Source organism: Ailuropoda melanoleuca, chromosome 13, assembly GCF_002007445.2.
Source record: "Ailuropoda melanoleuca isolate Jingjing chromosome 13, ASM200744v2, whole genome shotgun sequence".
Classification (NCBI taxonomy): Eukaryota; Metazoa; Chordata; class Mammalia; order Carnivora; family Ursidae; genus Ailuropoda; species Ailuropoda melanoleuca.
This window is the reverse complement of record NC_048230.1, coordinates 68839082-68851493: the sequence shown is the minus strand read 5'-3', so window position 1 is coordinate 68851493 and position 12412 is coordinate 68839082. Positions and strand designations below refer to the sequence as shown.

At 38.4% G+C, this 12412-nt stretch overlaps 1 protein-coding gene across 13 annotated transcripts in view; it reads right to left on the bottom strand.

Annotated features, from left to right (window-relative positions):
- Positions 1-12412, bottom strand: part of NCOA6 (nuclear receptor coactivator 6) — an 86563-nt gene that overhangs the window by 40233 nt on the left and 33918 nt on the right. For all 13 annotated transcript variants that reach the window (XM_034641384.1, XM_019796586.2, XM_002916397.4 and 10 more), the window contains 2 exons: positions 7955-8110; positions 1847-1969 (listed from right to left, as the gene is read on the bottom strand). In XM_034641384.1, coding sequence (XP_034497275.1) covers positions 1847-1969; positions 7955-8110 — 279 coding nt within the window. The remainder of the gene's footprint in view (positions 1-1846; positions 1970-7954; positions 8111-12412) is intronic.

The window sequence follows — 12412 nt, the reverse complement described above, 5'->3', positions numbered from 1 at the left end:
TCATGCTTAACCGACTGAGCCACCCAGGCACTCCTGGAGTTTCCTCGGCTTTAAATGAGAGCCAACTCAAGAGGTGGCAAGGGAGCCAATGTCAAGGCCTGAGGCAGATTTAAAGTTTGGGACTGAGAGTCCACGATGGCAGGGGAGTAGGAGACCTCAGTTTTGTTTGGTCCCAGGAATTCAGCTAGACAGCTATCAAATCATTCTGAACACTTGGGAACTCAACTGGAGATCTAAGAAAAGAATAGCTACAACTCTACAAATAGAAAAGTGACAACTTTCTGCAAGAAAAAAAACTCACCTCAAAAAAGAGAATAAGAGGCAGTACTAGGAGCTGGTTCTCTGAAAGAATTAGTAACATTGATAAACTCCTGGCCAGACTTATCAAAAAGAGAAAGGACCCAAATAAATAAAATCATGAATGAAAGAGGACAAGTCACAACCAACACTGAAGAAATACAAACAACAATAAAAACACATTATAAGCAACTGTTTGCCAACAAATTACGCAATCTGGAAGAAACGGATGCATTTCTAGAGACATATAAACTACGAAAACTCCCCAATGTTTATAGCAGCAATGTTCACAATAGCCAAAGTGGAAAGAGCCCAGATGTCCATCAACAGATGAATGGATAAAGAAGATGTGGTGTTATATATACAGTGGAATGCTTTTCAGCCATCAGAAAATGAAATCTTGCCCAACATGGATGGAACTAGAGGGTATTATGCTAACCAAAATAAGTCAATCAGAGAAAGAACAATTACCATATGATCTCACTCACATGTGGAATTTAAGAAACAAAACAGAGGATCATAGAGGAAGAGAGGGAAAAATAAAACAAGACGAAATCAGAGAAGTAGAAAAACCATAAGAGACTTTTAATCATAGGAAATGAACTGAGGGTTGCTAGAGGGGAGGAGGGCAGAAGGATGGGGTACTCAAGTGATGGACATTAAGAAGAGCACATGATGTAATGAGCACTGGGTATTATATAAGACTGATGAATCGCTGGTCTCTACCTCTGGTAATCTTTAACTAAAGGAATTTTAAAAAATTAAAAAAATAAAGCTCGGGACTAACCAGAAAATAAAAAATAAAAAATAAATGAGAGCCAACTCAATTCCTTTTATTTTTTAGGGGGGGGCAGAGGGGGAGGGAATCCCAAGCAGGCTCCATGCCCAGTGCAGAGCCTGACTCAGGGGGCTTGATCTCACAACCTTCAGATCATGACCTGAGCTGAAATCAACAGTCAGATGCTTAACTGACTGAGCCACCTAGGCGCCCCGAGAGCTAACTCAATTCTAATATTTTGTGATTCACAGAATATTGAGTTCAATCTCTAAAGAAGAAATTTCAGTTTTTCTAGAAAAGTCAGCAAATAATTTCTAACTCTCTAAAATTCTAAGTACCTAAAAACATATCCTTCTGCATACTTCTTCAGATTCCAAGTAAGCACACAAGAACTCAGCTCACGGATTCTCAGCTTCAGAGAAAGTGGGAGTTGAAAAGCTACATTCCCCATTATGCTATAAACATTCTGAGGGTAGAAAATATTTTATTCATTTCTATCTCCAACACATAGCAGAGGTCCTATCCTATAAAAAGAACTCAATAAATGTTTGCTGCACAGCTCAGTGCTCATCTACTTACCTTTAAGCATGAGCCCATGCTCTGTGACTCTATGTTCCTAAGAGTGATTTAAATCTTGCTTTCCTAAACCAGAAAACAGAAATGTACCGGAAACCCATGCCTATTCTGCAGGACCCAAATGATCATATATTAGAAAATAAAGGGAAAAAAGCAAACCAGTAAAATGTCATATAATTGAGTGGGAGATCTCACCTGGACCACCTGCCATGGGAAATGCTGCCTCCATCCTAACTGAATTTCCGGCTCCCATGGGTCCATTCATTCTCACATCTTGGCTTCGGTTCTGAGCCAAAGCCAGGTTGATAGCACCTTCCCCTGAAAATGACAGGTTATAAAAAGGAAACCATCAGAATAAGATGTAAATGCTGCTTAAAAATGGGTATACAGGAACTTTAGTTTTCTGTGTTTTTGAAGAATTATGGTAAGTTTACCATCACAAAAAGGATAAGTGCAATACGATATAGGTTTTCCTTCAACTTCATCTGGGACTTACATGAAGCACAAGGAGAACATAATCCTCACAATACAGCAGATAGGCAATCATTAATGACGTATAGTGTCAGGGGCAGCTTGTAACTCTGAATATCTATTTTCAAATAGCTCACAGTGTGTGCGTGTGTGCATGTGTGTCTATGTGTGTGAGAAGGAAGAAAATGGTCTCAGAAATTCTCAAAATCCTAGATTACCTTTTGGGAACTTACAATCAGAACGTAGAGGTATGAGTAGGTGTAATGGAGAAAGAACATATGATGGATGGTACAGGGACACTGTAATATTTGTGAGCAAAATACCATTTCCCTTTCAAAAACTGTAATATAAATAGACATCCATTAGAGATATTCATACAATGAAGAGTAGAGAGGTTGCTACTAATCTACTTTCACAGCATCTAATGATAAGACCAACATTTGTATAGAGTTTTAATTTTTATTTGTACTTTCATTTAATTTTTTAAAAAAGATTTTATTTATTTATTTGACAGAGAGCAAGAGAGCACAAGCAGGGGGGAGCTGCAGAGGGAGAGGGAGAGCAGACTCCCTGCTGAGCAGGGAGCCTGATGAGGGGCTCAATCCCAGGACCCTGAGATTATGACTTGAGCTGAAGGCAGAGCAGCTTAACCGACTGAGCCACCCAGGCGCCCCTATTTTTATTTTTTTTAAAAGATTTTATTTATTTATTTGAGGGGGGGAGAGAGAGAGCACAAGCATGAGCAGGATGTGGGGGGTGGGGAGCTGGGCAGGGGAGTATAAGAGAGAGGGAGAAGCAGACTCCCCGATGAGCAGGAAGCCCAATCATGACCTGAGCCAAGGCAGACATTTAAATAACTGAGCCACCCAGGCACCCCTGTATAGAGTTTTTAATGCTTACAAGATTTTATCTCATTTGAACCTCATAATATCCTGGTAGATAACATCACTAGATGTGTTCCAATTAATCAGAGATAACTCTAAACTTAGAGGTAACTTAAATTTTACTTGGTTTAATGATAAAAAGAAACAAATTTCAGGATACTTCCTGCACATAATCCACAATTTTGACTACTGTTACTCTGGATGACAGCACCACCTAGTGGACAGATAGAAGTATAGCTAGCCAGTGGTTAAAGAGATGAAAGCAACATTGCATTGACTGGCATTCTTCCAGCATCATTCCATACCGTGGGGTCCTGGTTTATAGAGCCAGATGACAAAGCAGGATACTAATGAGGACACAGTAGTTTCCTCTGTCTTGTCACTGGTAAAGTCCCCTTTCTGTATTAAGTATTTCAACCAGGCAGGTAGACTGGTCACAGGGCACAAACATCCTACTAATATGGGACCAGGGGCTATGAGATGCTCTAAACTGCCTATGAGAGACAGGAATGAAAGAAAAAGAGACTACAGATCTTGAGGGTTTCTAATAAAGGGAAGGAACTGTTAATATACCAAACTTGCTAAGATACTGTAAGCAGAAAGTATTATTCTTGAAATGGACATCAGATCATGTCAGTTCTCTGCTTCAAACTACTCCATTGCTTCCTACTGTTGTAGAAATAAAAGCCAAACTCCTCCAAACAGGATGTAAAGGCCTTAAATGATCTATCTAGTCCAATGCTGTTCAACATAAATATAATATGAGCCACACATATAGTTTTAAGTTTTCAAGAAGCCACAGTAAAAAGGTTAAAAAAAAAAACAGGTGAAATTAGTTGTAATATATTTTATTTAACCCAGTACATCTAATGTACTATTATTTCAACATGTAACTAATACAAAAAGTTAATGAAGTATTTTACATTCTTTTTTGGGAGTGCTAAGTCTTCAAAATCTATGTATTTTACTTACTGCACACGTCAGTTTGAACTAGCCACATGTCCAGTGCTCAACAGCCACATATGGCTGGTGGCTACCGTATTTAACAGCCCAGATGTGGCCCTTGCCTACCTCTCTAACCTCAACTGCACTATTTTCTCCTTCAATTTTAGGATTCAGCCTCAGTGGCCTTTTTTAGTTTCTTAGGCACACAAAGCTGCTTCTCACCTCATGGTCTTTGCACATGTTGTTCCCTCTGCTTACAACAGTTCTCCTGCTCTCTTTACATAAACCAACTTCTCAATTTTCATGTAAACTTAAGTGTCACAGGCCCCCAAAGACCTTCTCCAATTGTCTTATCCAAGGGTAGGTCACCCTTATCAGAACATCTTTTCTTCAGAGCACACCCCATGTACTTACTTACTCATTCACTTGATTCCTTGTCTGCCTTCCCCATCCCCATACAAGGGTAACCATAAATCTGCCCTAGTTCCTTTATATCTATTATTTGGGGACAGTTATTTATAGCACCCTTTTACTCTCAAAAGTGTCAATTTAGATGATAAATTATATGGCCACCCTAGTTATATCCTTAATAGATGCCCACCCTAATTATATCCTTAAGACACAGAACAGTGTCTAATACATGGTAGGCACTCATTACCTATTTATTACACGTATTACGAATCGTCATCTTATAACCTTACAAAGAATTATAGGCATTTTTCTATATGATGAATGCATTCCTGGAAAATCCCACATTCTGTAAAATCTCACACTGAAAATAATAGATTTTATGGGAAAAACAGTGCTGTTGGGACAAACTCAAAACCTATGTGGCTTTGTAACCAGAGCTCTAATAAAAACAGTAACTGGTAGAGGCAACATATCCAAAAACATTTACAGTAGAAATGCCTGGTTACAGGTGCTGAGATAATGCAGATGCAACAGAGCTCTGAGCCAGTGGGGCTGCCATTAAAGCAGGCAAAGGAGGAAGTGAAACTTTTCACAAGCCAAGAGCCATGCTAGTCTAGGGATGCATTTCTGAGGGAAGGTATCTGAGTGTAAATTCTGATTCCTAATTATCTTAAAATAGAGCTGAAAGGACTCCCACCTATGCAGCAGCTAAGCTTGTCTTTTTTTTCTTGCAGATAATCATCCTTCTATTCCCACTAATCCAGTTTCCCTTGCCTTCTTTATATGGATACACACAATTTCCACATTATAGTGCTATTATTCTCCTATTTGCCAAGTGCATATAAACTAACTGGTATCAAAGAAACACACATGAAGAACACTACAGGCTCCCAAACTTGCTGATTAGGGGTCGGCAAACCATGGCCTATGGGCCCAATCTAGCCTGCTGCCTGTATAATTAAACAAAATGTTACTGGAACACATCCATGTTTATTCACTTACATATGCTTATGGCTGTTTTGCACTACAACCAGACTGGAACTGTTGTGACAGAGATCTTAGGGCCCACAAAGCCAAACAAATGTATTCTCTGGCCCTTTACAGAAAAGTTTGCAGACTCTGCGTTAAATCACCATGAATGAATAGAGGGGTCACAAAATGTCTTCAAAAAAGATGTCTTCCCAGCTCCCTGGCCAAAACTCAAAAAAGGAAGGGTACAGAGAGTATTCTTCAATGGAAAATAGGCTGTTGGGGGACAACCTGTCCCTGCAACCCTACAGCAGACACCATGGCAGTGGCAACATCTCCTCTTACAATGTACTAAGACATAAGCTTGTTAGCAGTTTCACAAAGGCAAAGCTGCTGCCACCACTTTCGATCGTGCCTAAATTCTGAGGGAGTGTGGAGAGAGAAAAGGAGATCACCTGGGATACACATGTGTATCCTAAAAGTTAACTCTCTTCTGTAATGTGATAATAATTGCCATATGTGAATTTCATAATTTCTTGAAATATGTTATCTATTTTACTTCCTTGATGGTATTTATGCTTTAATTTATGGCTATAACAATAAAGGCCAGCACCTTATCCTTTTAAAAAGAACTTACAGGAAATAAGTCCGATTAAAAGAAGAAACTGGTGTTTCCTTTCTCCAGTAGAAAACACTACCACATAAAGTTCCAAAGCCCTTTTAACTCACATAAATAGGTAACAGAGACTATAAAACATTTAGAATTTTGGGGCGCCTGGGTGACTCAGTTGGTTAAGCATTTGCCTTCGGCTCAGATCATGATCCCAGGGTCCTGGGATGGAGCCCCACATTGGGCTCCCTGCTCAGTGGGGAGTATGCTTCTCCCTCTGCCTCTCCCATCCCCCATCCCCTCCAACCCTGGCTTGTGCTCTCTCTCTCTCAAATACATTCTTTTTTTAAAAAAGATTTTATTTATTTATTTGACAGAGAGAGAGAGTGCCCACAAGCAAAGGGAGCAGCAGAAGCAGGCTCCCCTCTGAGTAAGGAGCCCAATGCGGGGCTTGATCCCAGGACCCTGGGATCATGACCTGAGCCGAAGGCAGATGCTTAACCGACTGAGCCAACCAGGCACCCCTAAATAAATATATTCTTAAAAAACAAAACATTCAGAGTTTTTAAGAAATCACTTATGTATTCTATAAAACATAAAAGGCCTATATAGTTTTATTGTAGCCAAAAACTGTTTTACTAAGTTCATCCTATATCCTATAGATTGCTGTGAATTAATTTTACTTTTCTGGATCCTTTTAGATAACCCAACATTTTTCATAATAGATTGACTGTTGTTTAAACCACTATTCCCTTGTTTATCAAATGATGGGATTTACCCCATTTTTTAAAATACATATAATCCTTTCTAACCTCCTCTATGTTCCCACATACCTGGTACTTCTATCTCTCACAGGTTTGTCTCCCTCACCAAGGTCAGGAGCTTCTTTTGAGTTCATACCAGCAAGAATCATATTATACTTATCAGTGTATGCCAAGTGCTAAAGCAAAGTGGTCCTATTATTTGTGTGCTTCCCTTGTTTTCATTCAATATATGTTTACTAAGGAGCCTAACATGTTCCAGGCAAGCAGAGCTACAACACTGAGCAAAACCAGACATGGCCTCTGCCCTACTGGAGCTTACAATCTAGGGGAGAATAAAACAATAATCAAATAATTGCTCTGATGAAAGCATTACATAAATGATCTAAGGAAAAAACAAAACAGACTTTTGTGAGAGCACATAAAAGACACTGACTTCATCAAGGAGTTCAGAAAATATATCCTCAAGATTTAAGCTGATACTTGAAGGCTGAGCAGGTGTTAACTAAGGGAAGGGGGAATGGTAAGGGACAACACTGCATACAGAGAAAACATAAATGCAAAGGGCCCACAGCAGAAGGAAGAAACGCATATTCGAGGAACCAGAAGAAAGCTGGAGAGGCTTGAACAGACAGCAAGGAGGATAGCTGTATGAGTCAAGACTGGATGAGAAAGGTAGAGGTCAGACCATGTAAGGCCTTGAGGTCATGGTAAGAAGTTTAGTCCTTAATCTGTGAACAACAGCAAGCCATAAGCAGGGGTTTTAAGCTGTGCATGCGTATGCGTGTGTGTGTGTGTGTGTGTGTGTGTGTGTAGCATATTTTCATTTTGAAAAGACCACTCTGGCAAAATATTTGAAAAATAAATACTGCTACAAAAAGGACCATTCAAGGCCTTCTAATCTCTGTTAGATGAATAAAGAAATAAATACTAACGCTTATTTGGTAGAAGGAAGCAAATGAAATTAGATATTCTTTAAAAGACAAATCAGTTCCTGGTCAGGGTGCCAGTGAAATTCCAATGTGACAGACTGACAGATGAAATCAGCCAAGGGAAGGAGTATGAGGCCGTGGATGCTGAAGCATCAGGACCCAGACAAAGCCTCAATTCCTCTTTACCCTAAGGTGCTGAGATGTGAAGCGCAGGTCACATGAGTTGCTTGGCATTCTGAAACATGAGAGGAACAGACAAAGCAGCACAGAAAAATCATGCTACATTTTACTGTTGTTATGATTTGGGTCCAGATGGGCACCTTCAATCTGAACGGAGAGAATCCCCAGATCCCGAAGCTGCTGGTTGTTGCTCTGAGCCAGGATCCGTAGCCGCTCTGCCGCTTCCCGGGGGATGTTGAATGTCACACGCACACTGTTCCAAGGCTCCACCTTCTGTACCTTTAGCTTGCTGGATTCTTGGTTTTGAAAGAAAGCGAATAATATTAGTAATCTTTCAGCTACCAGAAGACATGGGACAAACAAACCAAAAACAAAAGAACAAGACAGAACATTGGCTTGGAGGAGCTGTGAGAGCTTAGTCTTTGGCATTAGCTAGATTTCAAATCTAATCCTAACTTTACCACTTAGCACCTGGGTGGCCATGAACAAATTATTTAACCTTTTTGAAACTAACCCTTCTCTTCTTTAAAACCATGAAAAAAACTACTTCATGAGATTGTGAGTACAAAATGAGAAAATATATGCCAAAAACCTAGCATAGGACCTGATACACGCACTGAATACAGTGCGTGAAAGTAGTAAGATGGAGTAGGGAATATAAGAGAAGACGAGAGAGAGACGTTTAAATGAATAGACTAAGGTCTGCTTTCGGACTCAGTTCAATGCATGTGAACTGGCATCATGAGAACATTTAAGTCTCAAATTTCAGTGAAATTCTATAAAAATACAGGACCCAGATTATGCCAGTTCATACTCATTTTTAATTATTAACAAGTATCTCTGTGCAAGATAGTCATAAAGCAGGGAGAAATCATTTCTTCTAATGTCCTGTAAATGCTTCAGTTTAAGGAGGGTTTAAGTCTTTTTTATCTTTGATTTAAAAATTTTTCCTCTGCTTTATGTAAGAGTATAATTTTCACTGAAGCACACTGAACTGAAGGGAAAAACTGTAATTTGACAACAAAGCTTCAGTTAGGATATGAAAACATTACATTTCAGCAAGTCTGAAAAGTCAATGCAAACTTCAGACCATGTTTTTAAAAGAAGATAGAAAAGTTAATTGAGGAGGCTAAAGTTGCCTGTAATTGTGTTTTACAGATGCAAAGTAAATCCCAGGCCCAATTAGCTGATAAAAAAAACTTTTTTTTTTTCAACAACCCCAGAAAACCTAATTGCCCCTTTTGTTATGAACTTGGCTAAATTAAGTCTTTGGTGTCTTCTATTCAGTTAGACATTTCAATATAAAGAAAATGGGTCATACAGGCATATGTGTTGTCAAAATCAGATCTATCTACAGATAGAGGAAAGTGCCTACTTGTTGCCTAAAGCTCCTCCCAGCTCCAAAACCCCTAAGAAACTGGTTGACATTGAAAGTTAACTTATCCAAACATGGAGTTCACTTGTTCTAATGTGCAAAAAAGAGACTACTTGCTAAGAGCAGTGAGATAATACAATCACAGAAATTTAGGAAGAATTAGGCAATATTTAGTTCAAGTTTATTTTACAGGTGAGGAAACTGAGACCAAGCAAGACTAAGTGATCTGCCTAGAATCCTGTGGTTACCTAGAAGCATCAGAGATGGCATTAACATCCACTCCCTGATTCTCAGGTCAATTTCCTTTCCGTTAACACTTACACCTCCAAATAGCAAAACATAGGAAGCTAGGGATCCTGGTTCCACAGAGTACAGATGCTATAGGTCTTCTTCCCAATCTAAAGAGTACTAGAATCTTATACAAAGTCTAGACAAACATCAAATATGCTTATGGTATTAGATACCTGTGATATGGTTACAAAAAATCCTTGTCTATAACATGGTTATATTTTATCAAAAGTTTTTTAACTTCCATTATACTTGAGAAGATTTGATTTAAAATACTTTTGGCCCAACAATACAATCTTAAATATGGTGATAACATCATAAATCAATTTATCTGAAAGCCATAAATAAACTGATTCAGCTATCTATCCATATTTTATTTTATTTTTTAATGTAAACTTAAAGGCCCACTGTGGGGCTTGAACTCACAACCCAGAGATCAAGAGTCACAAGCTCTACCAACTGAGCCGGCCAAGAGCCCCTGATTCAGCAATTTACACCAAGAAAAAACATGGGTAATTATGAGCAAAGAACAATTTCATGCTCATTAACATTCTTGTCCCTATGTAACATGACAGATCATGACTATAATATAGATTTAATCTCATGTATGCTGCTCTAGCCTGGAAAAGCTCTTATATTATATTGTGACCATGACTATGGTGACAATGATGGTGATAACTGCAACTTTTAACATATAAAATTCTCTAATACTATGCATTACACAGAAAAAAAAAAGCTGTTGAGAAAATAACAGTTTTCCTCCTGATATTAAATCTCAAAGGAAAAAAACCCCACCAAGCCTAAAAAAGCTAATCAGCACTTGATCACATCAGGATTTGTGATAAAAAGATAAAATCTAGGGGTGCTTGGGTGACAGAATTGGTTAAGTGTCCGACTTTGGTTTTGGCTCAGGTGGTGATCTCAGGGTGGTGAGACTGAGCCCCACATTGGGCTCTGTGCTGGGCGTGGGTCTGCTTGAGATTCTCTCTTCCTCTCCCTCCCTCCCTCACCCTCCATGTTCTCTCTCTCTCTCACACACACAAAATAAATTAATAAATCTTTAAAAAAAAAAGGATAAAATCTAGGCTTTGTACTATGTTGATGAGAGTAGGTAACTGTGCTAACCAGAAATGAGGCAGAATATCTAAACTGAGGTTCAAAAACACAAATACCCACAAGACCCAGACAGGTAATCTAAGTGTATGAAGACGCCAGAGGGGAGTGGTGTGAGATGAGGGCCTGCCCTAAATAGCAGCTGCTCCTCAGGACCATCAGAGAGAGTTCAATGTTACCAGATCTTTCCATTTTTAGAGCTAAATCCAAAGTCAAGTCTGGATTTGTGCGTAAAATATTTCAATTTAAAAAGCATTGGCAATTAAATTCAAGCATTAAAAAAAATAAACTAACGTAGAGCCATAACACATGGTTGCAGGCTGGATTCAACAGGCTGCCAATTGGTAACCTCTAATCTAAAATTTAAGAAAACATATTTCACATACATTTTAAGTAGAATCACCACATAAAAGATCTTTCTGAGCTTTAAGGGGCCTTCAAGGTCCAGTATTGAAGGAAGGAAAGGAAACTGAAGATAAGAGAGTTAAAAACAAAAAATATGAGTCTTAAGATTAACTCCTATCCACTAGAGCAGATAATTTAAGCGTTACTATGTTAAGCAATACCTTATCATGTTCAGTTTCTCCATGTAGTTAAAAGAAACACAACAGCATTTCCATGAAAAAAAAAAATCTAGCTCTCTGATTTCAAGCTATATTACAACGTTATGGTAATTAACACAGTATGGTATTGGCATAAAAACACACACACAGATCAATGGAACAAAAGAGCCCAGAAATAAACCCATACATATGTGATCAATTAATTTACGACAAAGGAGCTAAGAATACACAATGGGGAAAGGACAGTCTCTTCAGTAAGTGATACTGGGAAAACTAGACAGCCACTTGCAAAGGAACGAAACGGGATCACTATCTTACACCATACACAAAAGTTAACTCAAAACAGATAAAGATTTGATGTAGGATCCGAAACCATAAAACTAGAAGAAAATATAGGTGGTAAGCTCCTTGACATTGGTGTAGGCAATTTTTTTCAATGGGACACAAAAAAGTAAAGGAAACAAAAACAAAAACTAACAAATGGAACCACGTCAAACTAAAAAGCTTCCACAGAGCAAAGGAAACCATTAACAAAATGAAAAGGCAACCTACTGAATGGGAGAAAATATTTGCAAATCATGTATCTGATAAGGAATTAATATCTGGAATATTTACAGAAATCAGGCAACGTAATAGCAAAAATCCAAACAATCCAATTAAAAAATGGGCATAAGACTCGAACAGACGTTTTTCCAAAGAATACATACAGATGACCAACAGTTACAGGGAAGGTGATCAACATCACTAACCATCAGGGAAATGCAAATCAAAACCACAATGAGATATCACCTCATATCTGTTAGAATGGCTATTATCGACAAACAAACAAAAAACAAGTGTTGGGGAGGATGAAGAGAAAGAGGAACCCTTGTACAGTGTTGGTGAGAATGTAAACTGGTACTCTTACTGTGGAAACCAGTATTGAGGTTCCTCAAAAAATAAAAAACTATCACATGATCTAGCAATTCTACTTCCGAATATTTATCTGAAGAAAACAAAAATAATAACTCAAAAAGACATCTGCACCCCCATGTTCACTGCAGCATTATTTATAAAAGCAAAGACATGGAAACAACTTAAGGGTCTGTGGATGGATGAATGAACAAAAAAAATGTGGTATATATATAGAAAATGGAATATTATTCAGCCATAAATAAGAATCTTGCTATTTAAAACAAACATGGATGGACCCTCGCGGCATTATGCTAAGTGAAATAAGCAGACAAAGACAATACAGTATGATATCACTGACATGTGGA